This window comes from Sapajus apella, unplaced genomic scaffold (assembly GCF_009761245.1).
Source record: "Sapajus apella isolate SASKATOON/1434 unplaced genomic scaffold, GSC_monkey_1.0 scaffold137, whole genome shotgun sequence".
NCBI lineage: Eukaryota > Metazoa > Chordata > Mammalia > Primates > Cebidae > Sapajus > Sapajus apella.
The window spans coordinates 3,028,951-3,053,354 of record NW_022437077.1 but is presented as its reverse complement, the minus strand read 5'-3'; the positions used below and the strand labels follow the sequence as shown (position 1 = coordinate 3,053,354).

General features: G+C 49.7%; 1 protein-coding gene across 1 annotated transcript in view; it reads right to left on the bottom strand.

Annotated features, from left to right (window-relative positions):
- Positions 1 to 4,113: 4,113 nt before the first annotated feature.
- Positions 4,114 to 24,404, bottom strand: part of JPH2 (junctophilin 2) — an 80,405-nt gene continuing 60,114 nt past the window's right edge. Inside the window, exons 3-6 of the mRNA XM_032263703.1 lie at positions 10,719 to 10,837; positions 8,238 to 8,956; positions 7,403 to 7,497; positions 4,114 to 5,939 (exon numbers count right to left, since the gene is read on the bottom strand). Coding sequence (XP_032119594.1) covers positions 7,417 to 7,497; positions 8,238 to 8,956; positions 10,719 to 10,837 — 919 coding nt within the window. The 3' untranslated portion in view covers positions 4,114 to 5,939; positions 7,403 to 7,416. The remainder of the gene's footprint in view (positions 5,940 to 7,402; positions 7,498 to 8,237; positions 8,957 to 10,718; positions 10,838 to 24,404) is intronic.

The window sequence follows — 24,404 nt, the reverse complement described above, 5'->3', positions numbered from 1 at the left end:
GGTTTTTAGGAAGCAAATTCCGTCCTCCATACTATCTTTCCTTTTCCTTTGGCCACATGCAGAGACCAACAGGGCCCTAGGATATGTAGAACCACAGATGGAAAAAACCTGGGTCTCTGAATCACTGTGATGAGGGACAGCTGTTCTATGCTGTTCTATGACAAACTTATATTGTGTATAGCAATTATAAACTGTGGCGCCTATCACCTCAGCAAGCTTACACTAACTAATGCGTGGAAATGGAGAAGAATCAGATAGCTCCCCTCTCAAGGAACTCAGTCTAGTGGAGAAACTGTAGACAGGAAGAGATACGAGGTTGTGTAGTTAGGGACTGGGTCTTAGACAGAGATCTGGTTTTTGGCCTGGCTCCTGGGAAGTAATTTCTAAACCCTTAGGATATCCTGATTAACAGGAGTGTCTGTTATTCATGGTGGGCTCCTGGGACCACACCTCACAGTTTGTGCCCACAATATGGGTTAAGGTGAGTGCTGGCCATGCCAGAAAAATCAACCATGAGGTTAGAGGATTGAGGCTTTGGGTTATGGGTGTGAGGAGGGGTACAGAGGTTAAGTTCAACCATGTGGGCAATGATTCAATCAATCACCTCTAAATCATGAGGTCCCAATAAAAACCCTAGACACTGAAGCACTGTTTAGCTTCCCCGGTTGGCCATACTTTGTCCTGCTGTTACTTATCAATACTGGCAAAGTAATAGATCCTGAGGACACGGGTGTTTAGCATTTGGAACCCTTTCAGGTTACCCCCATGTCCCTTTCCCTTGGCTGGTTCTGATTCACATTGTTTGCTTGTAATAAACGTGACTTGAGTAGAGTTCAGTGAGTCCTGTGAGTCTTTCTAGTGAATTATTGAGTCTGAGGGTAGTCACAGGAACCCCTTGTTTGTAGCCAGTCAGTAGGAAGTGATGGTGGCCCTAGAGACCACCAAACTTGTGTCTGAAGGGAAAGCAGCCTTGTGGAGATTGTCCCCTCAGACTTTGCTGACTTTACAGCCTCAAGATGTAAATAGCTTTAAAAGATCACTAAGAAGCGACTGTACACCACTGCACTCCAGCCTGGGTGACAGAGCAAGACTCCGTCTCAAAGAAAAAAAAAAAAAAAAAAAAAAACTGGAAAGTGGGGATTTGGGCAAAACAGGTTTGGGAGAATGGTGAATGCTGACACGTGGGGCGCCCTGGCATTTGTTTTCCTATATGAGGGTCTCACCAGCAGTTGGTCTGCAGACAAAATGTGACCCCCGCCCCCCGCTCAGTCCAGCTCTCTCACTGACTTTCTCTGTCACTGACTTGCTGTGTGATCCTTAGAAATTACAACACTCCACTCTCTCTAGACCTGTTTCCCCATATGAAAAACAAGGAACCAGATGAGCTGATACATTAGAGTGCCTCCATCTCTGACAGCCTAAGGCGTTATTTCCTCAAGCTTCTTCGGAGACCCCCTCCTTCCTTCCCTGAGCTCCTTTAGGAATTCTGAATCATCGCATCCACTCGTATCCAATAGACGAATGGCCCCTGCCACATCCCCATTGCGTAGCATCTCCCCTCAGCTGGCTCGTCTGCAGTGATGGGATGGTCGGAGCAGTGTGATTCTGTCAAAGGGCACAGGCTCTAGGTATCACAGCTCTGTCCCTCCCTCACCGGGAACCAATCACTCCATCTCCCTGAGGCTCAATTTTCCTCATTTGCAAAATGGGTGGATGAATACCTATACCATGGAGATATTCCAAAAATAGAAAATAACAGGGCATTTACCATCTGCTCGCACCATGCTAAGAATTTCTCTAAGTGCTGCATTCATATTTTCATTCTGAAGAGGCAGGTAACACTAGGTAGTCAGCACCCCCAGAAAAGAAAGAAAGTCATAGATGTTAAGGGACAGAGCCAAGATTTGAACCAGCAACCATATGGTGAGCCACACAGCTGTTCTGCCACCACGTACAGGAGGTGAAGGGCTTAGCACGGGGCCTGACCCACAGCCACCTGACTCCATTGAGTGTACCAGCAAGATGGACCAAGGGAGCGCGAGGGAGGGGAAACTTCAGCCTCCATAAGCATAGACAGAGTTTTGCACAAAGCAAGACCCTAAGAGCTATTTTAATTTCAGCATACATGCAAGTTTTATGTCTTACAGTTTAAGTGTTATTTTTATTTTGAGTAACTTATTTGGGGGAGAGCATCCTCATATTACTTTTTCAGGCTTGGCACCTCCAAGGGTCATCATCTGGGCCTGCATCTCTCCCAGAACAGCCAGATCTTCTGTGGGTCCATCAGATTATGAAACTTCCCTTCTTGCCCAAATCCCACATCTGACTCCTATAGTTCCTAGGTTCCCTCCCTTTCACTGTCCTGGAAAAATCCTGCAGAGACCTCAAGGCAGTGGGCCAGCAATGCTCTTAAGTTCACGCGTGGTAAAAAACACTTTAAATGCATACAGGGCATGGCAGGAGACCCATCAGACTTCCTAGAGCTGCCTGTGGTCAAGACTGGAAGAGGGGGCATCAGCCAGGCTGTGTCCTACGCCTGAGCCAAAAGGGGGTGCTGTTTCTCACCAACCCCACCTGGCTGAGTCTCCAATCCTGGGGCTCAGGAAGCCGCCTCCTTTTCAAACCATCCAAAGTGAGTTTACTACAGTCACCCACGACCCCAACTCATCTAACACACACTAACACACTAACACACACACACCCCACACCTCGTCTGCAGACTGGCTACCTGGGCTGGCTGCCCACCTGCTTTCCCTCTGTAGGTTTTATCAAAGTCTACAGATTAAAACAATTCCCTTATCCCTACTCCCACCCCCGCCCCTCCTGTGGTTCCTCCAAGCCCATCCTACCTGGGATCCCAGGACGTTCTGGAGTTTTGAAAACCTTTTTAGCTTTTTGAGATGAAGTCTTGCTCTGTCACCCAGGCTGGAGTGCAGTGGCTCAATCTCAGCTCACTGCAACTTCTGCTTCCGGGTTCAAGAGCTTCTCCTGTCTCAATCTCCCAAGTAGCTGGGTTTACAGGCGCCCACCACCACACCTGGCTAACTTTTGTATTTTCTTTTTTAGTAGAAACAGGGTTCTCGAACTCCTGACCTCAAGTGATCCACCTGCCTCAGCCTCCTAACATGCTGGGATTCCAGGTGTGGGCCATGATGCCCAGCCTAAAACCTCTTTATCACTGGAATCTCTCTCATTTGAGTTTCACAACTGCATTGCCTAGGAAGAAGACCGTGGGACAGGGATTAGTCTCCTCAGCAGAAGAGGAAACTGAGGCAGGGAAAGAGGGAGTGAGGGGACACACAGCCCATCATTGGTAGGGTTGGGGTTGTGGAGGAGCCAGGCTCCTGATGACAGGGTGCGCCTGAACCCGACCCTCCAACCCCCTCGCTGGGGACCACGGGCTTGAGAGAAACTTCACGGGCAGTGCTTATTCCTAGAAAGTCAAGAGACCTCAGCTTTCCTGCCACCGACTTGCTGTGTGCGTGACCTTGGGCAAGTCCCTCTGCTCCAAGCCTCTGTAGAGTGTGGAGATCACATCAGGGTCCCGCACTGATGGAGATAGTCTATAACGAAGCAACCAGTATCTGAATCACCGCCACCCCTTTGGGGTTGCTGGGATCCTCTATAAAAACGCCAGAGAGCTGGAGCAGAGCTAACAGCACTGTAGTGTGATAACAGTAACAACACCCACCTATTCCTCACTGCTTTCCACCGCTGGGCTTCCCATAAGCCTTAACAACTAATATAATCCCCACTACCGGGAGGGTAGGCACTGTTGTTAGCCCCATTTTATAGATGAGGAAACTGAGGCTCAGATAAGTGAAGAGAGTGGCCAAGCTAGGATTGGAGCCTGGGGGGACTCCAGTTCAAAGGGCAGGCTCTTGATTCTACTGTCAGCTACTCACAGAAGTTTCTGGAAGTTTGCTTTGGAAACTCCACTGTGGAAGCTCTGTGGCCTTTGAGCTTTCATTCAAACTGAAACCCCTCAGCTGCCCCTCAAGTGTCGTGAGAATGAGGACACTGACGGGCAGGACCCACATCCCCCAGCCTCTTCCCACCCACCCTCCTTCAGCCAGCCCCTCATCCTGGGCCCACAAGCACGCTGCAGCCCAGCCAGAGCCCATGAGCAGATGCAGGTTTATTATTGCACAGACTGCAGCGTCCTGAACCCCCACCCCAAACACCAGCCCCCACAGTAGGCCTGGGAGCTTCAGCAGGCACAGGCTTGTCCCCAGCACAGGCCAAAAGAAAAAAAAAAACAGGACAAGAATCTCCGATCCTGAGCCTGGAGCCTGTTAGCACTGAGCAGTGCCCCCGGCCCACTCCACTCATGCTCCAGGAGTCCCAAGAGGCTCAGACACAGACGCAGAGCCATGGGCCATGGCCGACTGAGGGTGGAAGAATCTGCAGGTTCTTCTCCATGGAAATGCAGTCCTGGATGCCAGCCAAGCCACAAGGTCCCAGCAGGGCTTGAAACGGCAAGTGTGAAGCTGGAGGTTTCCAAGCATTGAGGGGACGTGGGAAAGCAGACCCCATCAGAAGCAAACTCCCAGGTCCCAGAGCTGCCTGGGGAGGCCCTACCACAAAGCCAAAAGCTCCCAAGGTCCACAGAAACGGAGGAGGACAGCAGCAGTCCCCTCTGGCTCAGCTTGTATGCCACGTTCTTCCCCAGGCTTGGAGGGTCCTGGAAACCCTTTCCCTCCATCCTCCTGGAGGCAGGAAAGCATAGCCTTTGGCCTCACCCCACCCCCAGCAAACACAAGGGCCCAGAGACCTAGTGCGGTAGAAAACGTCTTTAAGTGAGGTACATGCAAGTAGCTGTCTTCTGCCAAGTAAGCCAAAGGGGCTTATAACTGCACCCGGGCTGCACCCAGGAGGAGTCCCAGACTTGCTCCTCTCTTGCTGGGAAATGCTCCTTGACAAGCAGCCTGTCTCCTTGTCAACTGGTGTCTGCCTGAGTGTGCCCCAGGGACATCTCCCTGGACTTCCGTGGGCTTCTGTGGCCCCCTCCGCAAGCCTTCAGTGGGCCCGGGTGGGGAAGGAGACAAGCCATTTCACACATCACAGGAGCTTTCTCTCGCCAGCTCCAGGGCTCCTGCAGGTGACCCTCTAGGATCCCAAGCACACGGGAAACCCCAAATGCAATCCCAGCCTCAGGCTCAGACACACTCGAAAACAGACCATCATCTCTGTGCCTTAACCCCTCTTCCCGCCCCCGCCCCCGGCCACCTAGTCAGCAGCCTCCCAGCCAGAGGCTCTGTCGGGTCTCTCTCGTCTATTGGTTCAGAAGGGAAGCTAACTGGACTGGTGGGAGGAGACAGAGCACAGGGTTCTGGGATATTCACACTGACCTTGTCCATTTCCTCTACTGTCACCCAGAACATCCACAGGCAAGGGAGAGAGTGCAGGGCACAGACTGCACAAGGACAGGCCTCTGTGCTGGTCTGAGGGGGTCTCAGCACCCATCCCACCCAGCTTCCCTGGGAGGCTTCAGTCCACAGACAAAGGATTAAATCAAAGTGGGGCAGCGTGGGAGGAAGGGGAGGGTGGGGTGAAAGGGGGTGGGAGTGAATATTAACATCCTGGTTAGGTGACATCTAAAACACACAAAAGCCCAGGGAGGGGACAACCTAGGGGAAAGACAAGGGAGTGGAGGAGGACGGGGGACAGGAGCAATTCAGGAAGCTCAAGAGACCAGGGTGCCTCTCTCTGGGCCCTCCTTGCCCTGGGCAGAGAGCTCCTGGAGGCTGCCATTACACTTCATTCCTCTTGACACCACCACCACCAGGCACAGGCGCTATGGGAGACCTCCTGAAATGTTTGTGGGGTGAATGTGAGCCGGACCGTGGGGCTCTGGGTCCAGAGTCCAGTCCTCTTTGGCCACCCTGCCTGGCACTGCAAAAGGACGGTCCTCATGTCCTCAGCAGGAACTTCTGGCTCTGCAAAGAGACAGCAAAAGGGTCAGGTGAGGGAGGGAGGGTGGAGGCTGGGCTGCCAAGTCAGGTGCAGGGCTCAAGCCTCAGGGCTCATCTTCTCTGGGGCAAGATCCCACTTCTGCATCCCTCCAGACAGTCTTGTCCCTTGGTTCTGATACTCAGCAGGTCACAAACAAGATCCCAAGGCCTCTCCTGGCCCTGGCTGCCTGGCTCTGTTTATTCGCACATACTGTTCCCTTTGCTGGTGCGCTCATCCCTTCCCTCCTCCTCCCCCGCTGTCATCCGGTTCACTCCTTTTCACCCTTCAGGCTATTAAAGGAATCAGTGCTGGCCGGGCATGGTGGCTCACGCCTGTAATCCAAGCACTTTGGAGGCCAAGGCGGGCAGATCACCTGAGGTCAGGAGTTCAAGACCAGCCTGACCAACATGGTAAAACCCCGTCTTAAAAAAATAAATAAATAAAATAGGCCCAAGGGAACTTTAAAAAAATAATAAAGGAATCAGTGCCTGCAGGAAGCTTTCCCAGAGCCCCTGAGAAACATGGAACCTGCAGAGCTCAAGCGTTCACCCCCAGGGCAGCACCTACCAGGTTAGTGTTGTCATTGACTGTTTACATGGTGACAGCACAGACTGTCATGGGACAGATTAAGAACCTCCAGCCCAAACTAAGCTCGCATCAAAAAAGAGGGTCTGGGGAAGAGGCAGAAACCCCATTATTATCACCAAGCATGAGATTGAGGCTGTGAAGGCTGGTTCCAGCAGGGAGAAGATTTTCTTTGTCTTGCAGATACTTCATCTTGAAAGCAGTGAGGGCCACTCTCCTTCAGCTCAGCCCAGCCCCCTGCACTTCACGGGAACTTACCCCAGCCCCTAGCTCCATCATGGGGAGAAGCCAATGGGCAGAGGAACGGGAGGAGGCTGGGAGGCCAAGGGATTAAAGACTGAAGTGGGGAAGAGAGAATGCGAGCATGGAAATGGGCATCCCACCATCCCAGCTGAGCTCAGCCTAGACCTGTTGTGCTTGTTTGAACTGCAAGACTTTTCTGTAGTGAGTTCTAAGTTGAGGGTCACTTTCACTGTGTTCACCCCATTCTTAGGGCAGGAGTGAGTCTGTGCTGGACCCCCAGCTTCCAGCAGAGCAGTACATGTTGGCAAAATGAATGAATGAATGAAGCCCTCAGTGCTCACCTGACAGAGAGCAGGTGCTCTGCAAACACTGAACTAATGAAGAGAGAGAGAGAGAGAGACTCTATGTGTGTGTGTGTGTCTGTGTGTCTGTGTGTCTGTGTGTATTGGGGAGGGCATGATCTATCAAACCACACTCTAGGTCCTGGCTTCTGCTGGTGGGTGGGCCTCAATTAGTCACAAGACTGTCATCCAAGTACCAAGTAGGTCCCTCCTCCCTGGTGCTCAGAACTCCCCGGGGGCTCCCGCCCCCCGCCTCTCCTCCAGCCGGCTGGCCGCACCTGGTAGGCAAAGGTCAGGTCAAGAGGTGAACGAAGAGGATGGCCAGGCCGATGTTCAGCAGGATCACCATGCAGATGAGGATGGTGTTGGGGACCTGGGAGCAGTGAGAGAGGCTGCCTGAGTCCCCATGGCCTCTGAGACACCCCCACCCAGGTCACAGCAAGGCTGGCCAGAGCAGGAACTTCTGGATGGGCCTTCCTAAGAGCATTGCCGGCTTTATTCACTGCTGTGTCCTGTCACTCAGCCAGCAGACCATCACAGCTGGAAGGACTCTTGGAAATAACCAGATCAGGCCTGGAACCCCTGCATCCTGCCTTCTTTACTACTAGTTCCCCTTGGGACGCATTCTTCAGTCCCTCAAAGCCCAGCTTCAGTTTTTTTTTTTTGCCGCCGAGCCTAGCTCCCTGCCTCCCATAAGTCAGGAGGTCCATTGGGCCCTTCCTCTACCTCCAGGAAGCCCTCCCTGCTACATCTTGTAGCAGATGCTGCTGGCGCCCACCCCAAACCCCCCCGACTGGGCAAATGCACCCACCCTCCAGCTGCTCAGGCTCCCAACTGCCCCCTGCTCATGAGAACTGCCTCAGCCAATGGGATACCAGGTATAAACGTACCTGCCTCAAGGTGTGAGGATTCCGTGGGGCCATTTATCCTCCAAAGTGCTGTGGCCAAGGCCACACTCCACTAATCCCCAGCCCTGCTGCACTTCCCCCTACTCTATCTGCTTCCATCTCTCGCACCCCAGCACCCCTCAAATCCCCTGCACCTGAATCCTGCCTCAAAGCCGGCTACCTCTAGGGAACCCGACCATAGACACGCCTTCCCCGACAGCCTCACCTCTTCCACCTCCACCTCTGTCTCTGCCGCCAGCATTGCCTCCTTCCGTGCCTTCTTCTTGGCCCCGGCCTTGGTCAGCCCTCGGGCCTCAGTCTTGCGGGCCTTTGGCCTGGGCTCGGCTTTGGGGACGATGGGCTTGGGCTCCAGCTTGGCAGGGGTCTCGAGCGCGGGCTCAGGGCCTCGGAGCGTGGGCAGCTGCAGCGGGGCAGTGGCCGGGGATGAGGGCGCGGACTCGGACCCGGAGACCTCGGACTCGGGCTGGTCCTCGAAGGGCGGGGGCTCGGGCGGTGTGGTGCGCACAGCGTAGCTGTGGTAGCCCTGGTAAAGCGCCACCTCCGGCTCTCGCAACGGCGGGGGCGGCGCCTGCAGAGCCTCGATGGCCATGCGCTCGGTAGCTGGACGCGTGGGACTGCGGCGGACCGCGCCCTCGGACGGAGTGGCTGGCCGGCTGCCCTCGCCGCTGGGCTCGCCGTTCCAGGCGCCCGGGCCCAGCAGGCCGTCCTTGGATGCCCCAGGCCGGGGCCGCTTGGGCTGCGGGGGCGTCCCGGTCGGTGATGGGGGGCCACCCTCGGGCCGAGGGGTCTCGCGCTCGTGTATCTGCGGGCTCTCGCGGGGCGGCCGGAGGCCCGCTGCACCTGCGCCCCGGTCGGGAGGCTCCAGCAGGCTCTCCGAGTTCTCCAGAATCTCCTGCAACAGCCGGCGCTTCTGATATTCCGGACCTGCCAGGGGCAACACAGGGAGGCTGGGCTCGAACCCCACACCACTGCTGGGTGATCCCGCGCCAGCCGCTTCGGCTCTAGAGCCTCATTCATGGACTCAGTTGGCACTCACATAGCATTGACCAAGTGCCAGGCACTGTTTTAAGCATTTTCCAAATATTAACTCATCTAATTGTTGTAGTAACTCTATGAAGCTGATGCTACTGTGAACCTCGAAGGGAGGCTCTGAAAGGTTAAATCACTTGCCCAAAGTCACACAGCTGCCAAAGGGCACAGCCAGGACTAGTACCCAGCAGTCAGGCTCCAGAGGTAATGCCCTTTACTATGGCACGCGTCTCTTTCCATTCTCTTATCTGAAACATGGGGCTGATCATAACTTATTTCATAAATCCGAGTGGAAGGATTGAGAAAATGCCTGTCAAAGGTGGAGCTCAGTGCCTGCACAGGCATAGACCAGCAGGGGGAGCGCTGGGACCAGAAGTGAGGGATCCTCCGGGCACAGGTCTTCGCTCCTAAGTTATCCATCTGGCTTCCTTTCTGCAGCCAGGATCACGTTTAGAAAACACACATCTGATTATGTCGTTAACTTAAAAACCCTTCATTGCAGAGAACGCCGATCTCTGTCCCTCAGGGGCTCCCACCACTCTATCCATGTGCAAGATCTCTACCAAGGCCAGGAGGTCCTCCTTACCCTGCAGCCTCGATTCTCAGCACCCACAGCCTACGTTGTGATCTAGCTTCCTGGCATGCTGCTCTGACAGTTTCTGTGCCTTTGTGCTTCCTCCACCCATCCCAGCCAGCACTATCTGGTGCAGCAGTTCTCAAAGTCTGGTCTCTGACCAGCTGCATCTGCATCGCCTGATCCTTAGAAATGCACATTCACAGGCTCCACCTGAGACCTACTGAGTCAGAAACTCTGAGAGGTGGGCCCAGCAATCTGTGTCAAATTTACGACCCACTGACTTGATAGGCTCTGTTCGGTTTTCAAGACTGAGCTCAAATGGCCTCTCCTGAGGGCAACCTTCTCTAACACCTCCTCTTGCCTAAGTGGGCTAAGTGCTTCCTGCGAGCTCCCCCTGCTCCCATTCTAACCGCACAGCGCTCATCCTGCTATATGAAATGGAACCATAATCGTGAGACAACAGCCACAGTCACTGAGAGCTTACTGAGGACTGGGCGTGTACCTTACATGCATTTAATCCATGCACAAAAAAACAGGTACGATTCTTACTCCCATTTTACAGATCAGAAAACTGAGGTTTATGGAGGTTAAACACCTCACTCAAAGTCTCACAGCTGGGAAGCAGTGGAATCAGGATTTGAATGAACGCAGAGTCCATTTATTGTACCCCTAGCTTTGTTGTTTTTCTGACTCTCTGCCTAGATTTTGGACCCCACTTATGTACCCCTAGAGCCTGGCACAGTGCCTGACATATGGACAGTGCTCAATGCTCGACTGAAACTATTGGGCAAGTGCAAGAAGCCATTTTCCCCTCTCATCCACCAGTGATGTCTCCCCTCTAAGCTTCACCAGCTCCAACTATCTTCCCTGCTCAGAGCAGAGAGAAAAGACCTGGCATGCCTCTGCTGCCCTCCCACGAGCTCCCTGCATCATCCCATCCCATACCTGCACAACACCCCAGTTTCCGAGACTCACGGGCATCCAGGAAACCACTTGGGCATCTCAGATTCCAGCAAGCAAAGAAAAGCACCCACCCCAGGGAAAGCTCTACCCTGCCCATCCTTCCCTGGTTGGCCCTACCTGGCTGGTAGAAGTCCGGAGCCAGCTCTCTGGCCAAAGTGCGAGCAATGTTGGACTCCTGGTTGGCAGCCACTGCAGCCTGTTCCGCTGCCTCAGCTTTGGCCTTGGCGTGGCTTGTCCTATGGAGACAATGTGGCAGAAGACTCAGGATCCTTCCAGAGAACCAGCCTTCTGGCCCTTCTCCCTAACCCACAAAGAGACGTGCTAAACAGAGCATTCATTCACTCGGGCAGTCAATGAATACTTATTGAGCCTCATGGCCCAGACTGCTGTGTATTCTCCAGATCATTTCCTCTTCTGAGCACAGAGATAGACTACATTTCCCAGCCTCCCTTGCAGTTAGGTGTGGTCAGGTGACTGAGTTCTGGCCAATGCATTGTGGGAAGATATCATGTATGCTATTTCCAGGCTTGACCTATAAAAACCTCTATGCCTTCTTGTTTTTCCCCAGCATTGCTGGTTGAATGCAGAGCAAGCTGAGGCCCCAGAACAGGGTATTTAACCTCTGTGTCACAGATTCCTTTGGTAGTGCAATGAAGCCTATGGATCCCTTCTCAGAATAATGTTTTCAAATACATAAAACACATAGGATTACAAAAGGATGCAGTTACTTGACATACTGTTTCCAAAATATTTAAAAGAACACATTTGTAATATAATAATCTATATCCTTATTTATCACATTAAACAAAATATCAAGTCTATTAACTACTATAATTTTAAAGTATACATTAGTATAAAGGATATTTCAAGGATATCTAAATACAACATGTAATATGACATGAAAATGTGAGATTGCTATTAGTGACAAAGTCACAGCTACTACTAGTACTATTATGATTTACTGCCTATTTCCACAACTGAAGAGAAGGCTAAATTGCAGTTAGAGTTAACAAAAATATAGATGTAGCTTTTCCCATCTGTAGTGGGCACTTTTGGTGCCCTACACAGATCCCTTCACTGGGCAAATGTGCCCACCCCTGGCTGATGTGAGTGTTGGCTGCTAATGACTCCTTACTACCCCAGAGACTTGTAGCCCATAGAAGCCACCTTGTTCCAGAAGTTAAAATACTGCCCTGCTTACCCCTAAACCCAGGCAGCCCACATCAATGACTGACAATGGTCAGCCTCCTCTTGCCCCAAGAGGAAGGAACTCCAGCTGCGGCAGCTACAATCCACACTCCAGGGCCCCAGGTGGACTGGCTGAAGCAGGTCTCCAGCTGAGATCACATCTCTGTTCTGCTCCTTCCCTATGCCATCCTGCATCTCATTCTCCTCTCTTCTGGAAGCCTCCCTCAATAAATCACTTACATAAGAATCCCCATTTCAGGCTCTACTTCTAGGGAATCTAACTGAAACCATCCAAGTTCACGTACCCCTGAAATCCATCCACAGAACCTCCTGTGGAGTTCAAGTTAAGAAATCTCAGCCCATCAATGATTGCACAGAGCAAAGCCCCTTCCCACAGCCCCACAGTTGCATGTGACAGGAGCAAATCTTAAACATTCATTGTTAAGTACCTGAGATTTGGGAGATGTCTGTTTCAGCTGTCAGCCCAGTGAGACTTAGCTCACAGAGGTACCTACTAAAGTAATAACAGTCCAGTTTCCGAATGGGCCAGGCATGGTTCTAAAGGAGTTATGAAGATTATCTCATATGATTATTCTAATGCCTTAGGAAGCTGTTGCTGTTATTATTATCCCGATTTTACAGAAAAGAAAATTGAAGCCCAAACAGGTTAACCAATTTGCCCAAGGTCACAGAGTCCTGAAGTGCAGGAGCTGGGATTTTGAACCCAGGCAATGTAACTCTAGAACAGGGGTGTCCAATCTTTTGGCCTCCCTGGGCCACAATGGAAGAAGAATTGTCATGGACCACACAGAAAATACACTAACACTAACGATAGCTGAAGCTTAAAAAAAAAAAAAATCACAAAAAAGAATCCTGTAACATTTTAAGAAAGTTTACAAATTCCTGTTGGGCTGCATTCAAAGTCATCCTGGACTGCATGTGGCCCACGGGCACGGGTTAGACAAGCTTGCTCTGTGCCAGGAGCAGAGCACGTGCCAGAGCCTGTGCCAGGAGCCGAGCACAGCCAGGAACTGAGGGCAGAGACTCTGTGGACCAGAAAGGCCACTGTCAGCTGAGGGAGCTGGATAGTAAACAAACACAAGAACTACTGAATAAAATGCGATTAGATAATAAGTACCTGATGACAACTGTGAAATGTGCTGTGAAGGAGGAGGAGAGGATACAATGAAGATGCAGAACAGAAAGACTTAATGTTGGCCGGGCACGGCGGCTCACGCCTGTAATCCCAGCACTTTGGGAGGCCAAGGTGGGCGGATCAACCGAGGTCAGAAGATCGAGAGCAGCCTGACCAACATGGAGAAACCCCTTCTCTATTAAAAATGCAAAACTAGCCAGCCATGGTGGCGTGCACCTGTAATCCCAGCTACTCGGGAGGCTGAGGCAGGAGAATCTCTTGAACCCGGTAGGAAGAGGCTGCGGTGAGCCAAGACTGCACCATTGCACTCCAGCCTGGGCAACAAGAGTGAAACTCCATCTCAAAACAAAGAAACAAACAAGAAAAGAAAGAGTTAATGTCAGTGGGTGGTGGGGGTGGGCTGGTCAGGGAAGGATTCCTTAAGGATGTCGACATTTGAGTTGAGACCTGAAGAAGCACATACATTAGGCCCATAAGAGGTGGGTGAGTCAATGAGCCAGATAGACAGAAGAGCACATGGAAAGACCCTGAGACTGAGGAAGAGCTCGATGCCTTCAAGGAGCTACAAAGTCAGTGTCCACTCCCTACAGATGAGTTAATTCCTTCGGGAGCTGATGTGTGTGTGTCTTCATCTCAGTCTCCAGCCAAGAACTGGTCTCACAGTAAGGGAGATAAAGTCCCGTAAGCTCCTTCTATGCACCAGGCCTTTTATTCCCTAAAAACCTCAAAACTATGAGGTAGTGAGGTAGTATTTACCTGTCCCTACTTCGCAGGTGGGGAAACTGAGGTTCAGAAAGGTATCTTGCTCAAGGAAACAAAATAAGAGTTAACATTTACAAAGAACTTATCACATGCCAAGGGCTTTACAGAAATTAGCTTGTTTAATCCCCCCAGTAACTCTACAGGGTAGATGTTATTCCCACCATCTGTCTCTACAGAGGAGGCATCCAAGGCACAGGAGCGTTCTAAGAAATCCACCCAAGCTGGCGTGGTGGCTCGCGCCTGTAATCCTAGCACTTTGGGAGGCTGAGGCAGGAAGATCACCTGAGCTCAGGAGTTCAAGACCAGCCTAGGCAACACAGCAAAACCTTGTCTCTAGTAGAAATTTTTTTTAAAAAAGAGATTAGCCAGATGTGGTAGTGCATGCCTGTAGTCCCAGCTACTCAGGGGGCTGAGGTGGGGGGACTGCTTGAGCCCAGGAGGTCGAGGCTGCAGTGAGCTATTATTGCACCGTTACACTCCAGCCTGGGCAACTGAGCAAGACCATGTCTCAAAAAGAAAAAAAAATCCACCCAAACTTATATGGCTAGTAAGTAACAGAGTAAGGATTCAAACCAAGGCATTCTGGGATCCAGAGTCTGTATCCTAAACACAGGCTTGACTCCACTCAATAACAAGTGACAGAGTAAGATTCCAAACCCGGAGCTGTCTGATTCCCAAGCCTCTGCCTCTCCACTGTGCCATATTGCCATAGTAATGTTTACTGAATGAATGAATGCATGACTGAAAGCAGCATGCAGGTGTGCACATGTGCAGGGGCCAGGAGGCAGCCTAGGGAAGAGTTAAGAGCACATAGTTTTGGAATCAGCAGCCCTGGATTCCAATTTTGGTTCTGCCAAGGCTGGGGACAGAGTAAGTGACCGAGATACTCACTTCAGGGGCAAAATTTACAGGGCTGCCAAAAAACTCAGTGAGCAAGAGAAATAATATTTTAATGCAATATTTTGAAAAGTCAGAATTAATGGGAAGATAAATTCTTGATGAACAACCTATGAAGAAAATTTTTAATAAAGCCTGGATTGGACCCTGCACTTGGATCCTTCACTCACTCACTCACTCACCCCACTGGGCCTCTAGGACCTTGGGGTGCATGCATAGCTTTACCTTTCTGTGCCTCAACTTCATCTGTAAAGTGGAGATAATAATTCTCCCCTCCTGAAGTTGCTGTGAGCCAGGCACGGTGGCTCACACCTGTAATCCCAGTACTTTGGGAGGCCGAGACACGCGGGTCACGAGGTCAGGAGTTTGAGACCAGCCTGGCCAGCATGGTGAAACCCCATCTCTACTAAAAATACAAAAATTAGCCAGGCGTGGTGGTGCGTGCATGTAGCCCCAGTTACTCAGGAGGCTGAGGCAGAAGAATCACTTGTACCCTGGAGGCTGAGGTTGCAGTGAACCGAGATTGTGCCATTGCACTCCAGCCTAGGCAGCAAAGTGAGACTCCATCTCAAAAAAAAAAAGAAAGAAAGAAAGAAGGAAGTTGCTGTGAAAACTAAGTGAGAGACAACATGTGAAAATGTTTAGCCTTGATGATGCTGATGACGGGGTGATGGCGGCAGTGGTGAACGAGGGGGAGGAGAATGGCTTTGTACGTCAGAACCGAGTGTGCTGCCTGCATATCTCCAGGCTTATTTTTGCCTACACAAGAGTATGAGACAAAGTTCTACACTTTTTAGAGCCACTTCCCTGGGAACCTGAAACCCCAGGTGGGAGGAGGAGGGAAAGGGCTGGGCAAGCCTTCAAACCGAGAAAATGCCCTTTTTTAGTCATGTGAGCTGAAGGATGCCCACTTTCTGGTGCCTTTGGAAGCTGTGCCAAGGACTCCTCACAGGCAGAAAAGCAGTCTTTCCGTATAGCCCTGGAAGATGCTGGGGCACCAACTGTGTACAGCGAGAACACGGACAGCCACATAGCCCAGGGCAATGAGCACTGCTGTGCTGGAAGGAAGCGCACTCCTTTGTCCATCTCCATCCGCCTGGCCTGCTGCATCCTGTCAGCCTTTGTCCCCATGTCCCATGCTCCTGATGTCTGATCCCAGCCTTCAGGCCAGGAATCCCAGTGTTCTTCAGCACCTTCCCTCCCTCCCCACCTCCTTCCACATCTACAGCCCAACAATCACCAACGCTGGTCTCTCAGGCTGTCTTTATAGCTCTTGAACCTGCCGTCTCAGACCCTCTACCACTCCTCCTGCACCCCCCCATCCGTCTCCCCTGCCTGCAGCCTGGCTCTTACAGCTGTTCCTGCACACAACAGCTCGGCAAGCTTACTTAACCCACAAGCCCATGGCCTCACCCCTTGCTTCCAATCTTTGCAAGCCTTCCTACTATGCTCAAAATAAAACCCTAACTACTTAGCATGGCCTTCAAGGCTCTCCAGACGCTTGCCCAAGGTGGTCTGGATGGGGTATACCAGCAGCTCGCAGGTGAAGGGTGAAGGCGGAATTGCTGGGGCTGGGGGGCTATTGCCTCTAGGCCAGTGCCTCTCATAATGCAGACTGTGACCCCCACCCAACATCCTCATCACCCGCAAGCTCAGAAATACAAACTCTCGGGCTCTGGCAAGATTGACTCATTAGAACTGGAAGGGAATGAGCCTAGGAATCTGTGTTTTATACTCCAGATTCTCACTAAAGTTTGAGAAACAGGTGTTCGGCAGACAGAAAAGCTAGCTCCCTCTTGAAACTGTTCCCAGCCTGCTCAACCCCCTAGGAGCCTTGGATATTTTCCATTCAGCACCAGGGGCCCTCCCTGAATCAAGGCCCTGCTGGGGAAATGCAGGAAGCATTCCTGCTCCTCTGACCATGCACCGTGTCTGGACCCATGCCTCTGGGTGAGGGTCTAGAGGATGGGATGGGTCTGGCCCTGCTTGGGGAAAGGGAGCGGTCACTGGGGCTGGGGGTGGAACAGGGAGACTCTTCTTGATTTCATTCGGATTAACTTTCGTCAGCAGGGTTAAAAATAAGGCTGGTGTTTCTGGGATGGGAGAAGGGCTATCACCCAATAGAGCCACTTCTAAAAGCACCCGCCCCACCCTGGCCTCCTTTCCCCACGTCCCTCGCGGTCCCTTCACTGCTTGGTTGTTTCCCAGTTGTCTCCACCAGGCATTGGTGGCTTCATGAGGCCAAAGGGGGACACTCACCAGACTTGCCCCGACTCCAGGCCTTTGCTTAGGCTGTTCCCCCACCTGGAAGGCTCTTTCCCCTCCTGCTGTGATCCTGACCTTAAAGAGTCAGTTCAAGACCCACTTCTATGTCCCGGTTCATTCATTTAATACAACTTTATGGAGTGCCTGCTATGTGATAGGCACTGTTCTGGGCACTGAGGACACAGAGGCAAACTGAACATCCAAAAATCCCTTGTATGGCTAGGCACAGTGGTTCATGCCTGTAATCCCAACACTTTGGGAGGCTGAGGCAGGAGGCTCACTTGAGGCCAGAAGTTTCAGACCAGCCTGGGCAACACAGCAAGACCCCAACTCTATCTTAAACAAAACAAAACAAAACAAAAGGAATAGAGAAAGAAAGAAAACACAAATCCCTTCCAGAGGTTACATTCCAGTGAATGGGTCAGCAGATTACAGTGGTAGGCTAAACCCAGCTGCTGCCAGCTTCTGTAACACCCATGAGCTAAGAATGGCATATTTTTGAATGGTTAGAAAAAAAACAAAAGTAAAATCAGGCGTGGTGGCTCACACCTGTAATCCTAGCACTTTGGGAGGCTGAGGTGGGTGGATCACTTGAGACCAGGAGTTCAAGACCAGCCTCGGCAACATGGTGAAATCCTGTCTCTACAAAAAAATACAAAAATCAGCTGAGTACAGTGGTGTGCACCTGTAGTCCCAGGTACTTGGGAGGCTGAAGCAGAGAATCACTTGAACCTGGGAGGCAGAGGTTGCAGTGAGCCGAGATTGCACCACTGCACTCCAGCCTGGGCAACAGAGCTAGACTCTGGCTCAAAAAAACGAAAGTAATATTTTGTGACACATGAAAATTATATGAAATCCAGATATGTGTGTCCCTATAAACAAAATTTTGTTGAAATACAGCTATGCTCATTCATACTGTCTAGAGTTAACTAGTTGCCATAGAAACCATATGACCTACAAGTACCAAAATATTTGCCATCTAGTCCTTTACAAAAGTCTGCCCACCCCTGTTCTAATGTATTCACTCAACAAATGTCTCTTCTACTATTATTATGAATAATATTAATCTTGGTTATTTGTGGAGCACTCTGTGACCGGCCTTATGCCATGGTCATATGTGTAAACACATATGACCTCAGAGAGGTGGAGGCACATTCTCAAGGTCACACACTAGAAAGTGAATCTGCGCAAGTTCTTACCCATGATACCAAGCTGCTTCCTTCCTGGTGCCACCTCTGAGTCAGGACCATCATGTGCTGGGACCAAGGATGGGAATGAATAGGACCCAGCAGCAGCCCGGGGAGCTTGCAGCCTAATGCAGCCCTGCCAGGTCAATCAAGCAACATTTCTGGAAGTCCATGGATGAGCAGGGGCTCAGAGCAAAGCCTATAAACCGCATGGTGGAGTGGCAAAGAGGGGCTAACTCTGGCCAGGCTGCCCGGGCACAGACCCTGGCTCTCCTCCTCATCACCTTGAGCTCAGTCTCCTCATTTGTAAAATGAGAATAGAATGGTGTAAGGAGTAAATTAGTTATAGTCACGTGGCTCAGAACACAGGAAGTGCTACCTAAGGGCTTGTTACATAAAATGAGAAGTACAGTTTTAGGCTGGGCAACACAGTGAGACCCCGTATCTACAAAAAATAAAAGAAAATAAAAACATTAGCTAGGCATGGTGGCTAATGGTCCTTGCTACTTGGAAGGTTGAGTGGGAGGATGCTTGAGCCAGGGAGGTCAAGGCTGCAGTGAGCTATGATTGTGCCACTGCACTCCGGCCTGGGTGACAAAGCAAGACCCTATCTCAGAATAAAAAAAAAAAAAAGGAAAAAAAAGACAAGACGTGGTGCTTTGGAGGAGACTGAAACAAAAAGCCTGAATATCCTAAATGCCACTGAATTGTTCGCTTTAGAATAATAATAAAAACAATAATAAATCCTTCAGCCCAGGAATCCCATGGTAGGTTTGGAGGATGGGGGAAGATAATCAGTGTCCCTGCTCAGGCCTCTGCCAGCCTCTCTGGAGGCTGCCGAGGTGGTTACAGGGAAAGTGCTGCCCAGTGTCTTCCTAAGGTGGGGATGCTTTCAATGCCACCGCCCTACCCTGTCACGAAATAGCCCCTCGCCCCTGGCTCTGGCTGGTCATGGCCATTTCCCCCAGAACAATCATGGTCAGGCTAATCTAGAGGAAGGACCACAGCTGGGTGTCCAGCACGGGCACAGAGAGCTCCCTATGAGAAAGCCTGCTCCACCCCCAAGGATGCAGGTGCAGTCAGGGAGCCCTGACCCATGGGATCTTCCTCTCCCCACCCAGGATTCTATTCATTCTCATTCAGAAGTATGTGCTGAGCCCCTGCTATGTGGGGCCCAGAACTGGGTGCTAGAGACATGTATAGTGGTCAGTGAGGCAGGCAGTGTCCTACTGGGAAGCCCCTCACGGAGGGGTTAAGGGCACAAACTCAAGTCCAATTCATAGCACCATCATCTAGATATCTGACCTTTGCTCTCTGGCCTCAGTTTTTTCTATTCTGAAATAGGGATAAGAATAGTGAACTCACAAAATTACTGGGAGTTGGAAATGAGATAGCACAAATGTGCTTAGCATAAATGGGGCACGTAACAAATATGAGCTATCATCATTATTAGTGTTTCTGTTACTATTATAACAATGCTTACAAGCATTCACTTCCAAAGTTCTATCATTTGCCAACAAATGGATGTGTCATCTAAACATCATTTCAGGGTTCTCCCACAGTGTAGCACCCATCAGTACTTCATTTATATTGTCAATATTCCATTGTGTGGATACACCATATTTTGTCTACCTGTTCAATAGTTGATGGACATTAGGGTTGTTTCCACTTTTTGGTTATTACGAACAATGCTGCTATGGACATCTGTGTAAGGGTTTTTGGGTGGACATGTTTTCATTCCTCTTGAGTATATACCGAGGAGCAGAATTGCTGGGTCCTGTGGTAACTCGATGTTTAACTTTTGAGGATCTGCTAAACTGGTCTTCAGATGGCTGTACCATCTTATGTTCCATCAGTAACACGTGAGAGTTCTAGTTTCTCCACGTGCTCCCTAACACTTGATATCATCCGTCATTTGATTGTGGCCATCCTAGAGGTCTGGGAAGTGCCAACTCACTGTGGTTTTGATTTGCATTTCCCTGAGAGCTAATGATGTTGAACATCTTTCTATGTGCTTAATGGCTGGCTGCTTGTATATTTTCTTAGGATAAATGCCCATTTAGATCCTTTGCCTGATTTTAATGGGAATTTTTTGTCTTTTTATTATTAAGTTGTAAAATTTCTTTATATATTCTAATGCAAGTCACTTATCATACATATGATTTGTAAGTATTTTTCCCATTCTCTGGGCTTTTTCACTTTCTTGATGGTGTCCTTTGAAGTATAAAAGTTATTTTATTTTAATGAAGTCCAGTTTAGCTACCTTTTGTCACTTGTGCTTTGGGTGTCATAACTAAGAAGGTTTTGCCTAATCCAAGGTCACAAAAATTTACTCTTATATTTTAATCTAAGAATTTTATGGTTTTAGATCTTATACTTAGTTCTACGAACATTGTTTCTAATAAGGAAAAATGGGAAACAACCTTAGGGCTCATCACACCCAATGAGGCAGGCACTACCACCATTTTACAGATGAGGAAACTGAGGCACAGGGAGGTTAGGTCATTTGCTCATTCTTGTTATAATGAAAGTAATAATGAAGGTAGACATGGGTCCTGCCCTTGAATGATGTAGAGTCTGCTAAGAAAGACAAGACAACGTAAAAAGTCTTGAGGGTGGAACAAGACTATGGGGCAGAAGAAAAAGTTACATGTTCATAACTTGTATTTTATTATTTCTATATTATAAATATAAATATAAGATACACTGTATATACTATAAAAATAAAATGGCTTCCTCAAAGAAAATTTTGAAAAATGAGCATTTTTTTAAATAAAAAATTGCTATTAACATGTAGGTCTTGTTCTCTTTTAAAGAGACAGAGTCTCACTCTGTTGCCCAGGCTGGGGTGCAGTGGTGCAATCATAGCTCACTGCAACCTTCAACTCCTGGGGTCAAGTGATCCTCTCATCTCAGCCTCCCAAGTAGCTCAAATTACAGGGGCACGTCACTGTACTCGGTTAACATGATGGTATATTCCGAGTTGGTTAGGAACACAGCTGCATGACTATGGGTAACTTACTGAAATTCTCTGTGCTTTGATTTTTCCATCTGTAAAATGAGGTTATGAAGAGCTCTTATCTCACAGGCTTGCAGGGATTACAGAGAGAACTGACCGGCAGAAAGCATTTGGAACAGGGCCGGGCATACAGCAAGCTCGATGCAGATTCTTCTAGCTGAGGTGAGGAGTAAGAGCGGTGTTGGGGATTCTGAGGTTGGGGGGGCTGTGACAGCCCTCAGGCCTTATGTAGAACCTCTCCATCTTGGAAGCTCCACCAAAATCCCCCGGCCTCCAGCTGCAGCGGAGCCTCCTCCAGTGAGGGAGTGGGCGTGTGAGCTCTCAGCCTAGAAGATGGGGCAAAGTAGTAAGAGTTGCTGCTTATCAGCTGGGCCTGGCGGCTCAAACCTGTAATCTCAGCACTTTCGGAGGCTGAGGCAGGTAGATCACTTGAGGTCAGGAATTTGAGACCAGCCTGGCCAACATGGTGAAATCTTGTCTCTACTAAAAATACAAAAATTAGCCAGGTGTGGCGGCGCGTGTCTGTAATCCCAGCTACTCGAGAGGCAGAGACAGGACAATTGCTTGAACTCAGGAGGCAGATGTTGCAGTGAGTAGAGATCGTACCACTGCACTCCAGCCTGGGCAACAGAGCCAGGCTCTGTCTCCAAAAAAAAAAAAAAAAAAGGAGAAGAAGAGTTGCTGCTTACTGAGAGCTAACTATGTGCCAGACACTCAGCCAAGGGCGTCAGCTGACTAATGGCCCTAAAGATATTTGGTTCTGGTGCCTGGAACCTGTGGATGTTACCTTCTATGGCAAAGAGGGCTTTGCAGGTACAATTAAATTAAGGATCTTGAGATAGGGAGATCATCCTGGATTAGACAGGAAGGCCCTAAATGTAACCACAGGTGTCCTTATAAGAGGGAGCTTTGATAACAGAAGAGGAGAAGCCGGCGTGAGGATGGGCGCAGAGACGGGTGTGATGTGTTTTGAAGACAGAGGAAGGTGCCATGAGCTCAGGAATGCAGGGGGCCACTGGGGGTTGAAAAGGCAAGGACTGAGATCTTCCCCTTAGAGCCTCCAGAAGGAAATCTGACTTTAGCCTTCCAACCTCCAGAACTGGAAAAGAATAAATCTGTATTGTTTTAAGCCACCAAGTTTGTAGTAACCTGTTGCCGCAGCAACAAAACCAAACCCAACAAGCTGTGTGATCTCGTGTGGTCCTCAAGTCGATCCACTTAACGGGAAGAAACGCAGGCTCAGAAAGTCATTTGCCCACGGCTCATAGCTAGTAAGTCCAGAACTGGCTCGAGCCCAAACCCAGGTCTCTCTGGCCCCAAAGCCTTTGCTGACCCTGCATCTGCTGTACCGCTTCGGCTCATGCCAGCTTTCCATGGGGCCCAGCAGCTGTGGTTGCCACAACCCAGCCTCGTCCCCCAGGGGCATCAGGAGGCCCCTGAGTTATATATTCCTGACATTCCTGCTGCCTGTCTGAGAGGGCCCAGGGCTGCGTTACCAGCACGTTCCCCACATCCTTCACATCCCACAAGAAAGTCTGGCCCTTGGGGGCTAGCTTGGCCCAGAGGTCCGGCTGCACTTTAGCAACCAATGAAATGACAGGGAGGGAACCTCAGGCCTTGCTCCTCCCCCAACAACCAACAGAGGAGTGGACCCCGCAATTCAACCTGGATCTTGCTGCCTGCCATCAAAGAGGTTTCCAGCTCCAAAACCACACAAGGAAACTTCCTATTCAAAACATCTATGCCTGATTTTAAAATTTTACAAACTACAGAAACCATCATATTAAAGCAACAGCACACTGAAGTCACTTCGCTAACACAATAGCTATTTCGGCTTTGGAGCCTTCCTTGTCTGTCCAGGTGTACACCTACTATTTTTTCCTTTTTTGGGGAGTGCCCTTCATTTATAACACAATGTACACATCTATTTTTTATCAGGGCTGTGAACAGAATCAGGACTCCATTTTTGAGGCATGGTGGTCAATAGCAGGGAATCTGAAGTCACTCTATGTGGGTTTGAATCCCTGACTTACTAGCTTTCACCCAGACAAGTCACTTAGCTCCTGCGTGCATTGATTTTTCTCTTCTTAAAAGTGAGAGGTGGCAGGCGGATTTCTCAGATGGCTCCTATATTCCCATTCTAGTGTAATTCCTTCCCTTCAAGTGTGGGCTGGATCTAGTGACACGCGTCTAATGAACAGACTATGCAAAAGTCATGGGACGTTACTTGCATGATTTGTTCAGACTGTGACGTCTCTCTTGCCATCAGAGTCTCCTGCTGGCTTTGCTGCAGCAAGCTGCCATGTTGGAGAGGAACTGAGACCCTCAGTCTCATAGGCTGCAAGAAACTGGATCCTACCAATAACCACATGCGTGAGTTTGGAATGGATCTTTCCCTGGGGGAGCTTTCAGATGAGACCACAGCCTTGGCTAATATGCGCACTGCAGCCTGAGAGAGACCCTGAGCCAGAGGACTCAGCCACCATGTCCTGATAACTGACATGCAGAACTGTAAGACGACAAATGTGTGTTGTTTTAAGCTGCTCTGTGTGGGGATAATTTGTTATGCAGTGATGGGTAGCTAACACAGTGGGGATAATCATGCCTACATGATAGGGCAATGAAAATTAAATGAGGTGGTGGCCACAAAGGGCTAAGAACAGTGCCTTGCAAAGAGTAAGCACTATAGAAGTGTTAGCTGTTCCTAACATACTTTTACAATGTATTCACTTAAGTAATTTTCCATGTTTCCATAGACTGACATTTATCATTTAATTGTTCAACCATTTTGTTCTTTAAATATCTAGCATCTACATATTTTTGTGCTAGTGATACCCCTTCCGGGAATGTGACCAACAGATATACTCAAATTGTACAAAATGACACATGTACGGGTCCCAAATGACTTCTGGGAACTCTTGTCCCCATCCTCATCTTTCACTTCTTTATCTGGTGAACTCCTATGCGTCCTTCAGGACCCTGCCTCAGCATAGCTTACTCTGACTGCCAGCTCTCTACTCTTACCATGTCCTGCACTTAGCTGCCAGGTGACTTTGCCTTTCTGTGATTAGTCTGTGAGCTCCACAGTATTTACTGTAACACTGTAATAGCTAAAGAGTGGAAACAAAGGGAAGTCAGCAGTAGGGAGCCGGTTAACTCAATTACGGCATAGCCATTTGAAAGAGTATTATGTAGCCAATACTAGGAATAAGATTGCCCTATATGTACAACCAAGAGTGAATTCCAAGATACATTAAGTCAAGAAGCAAGGTGTAAAAGAATTTCTATTGTATGTAACACTTGTGTAATCAGACAACCTGTTTGCTCTT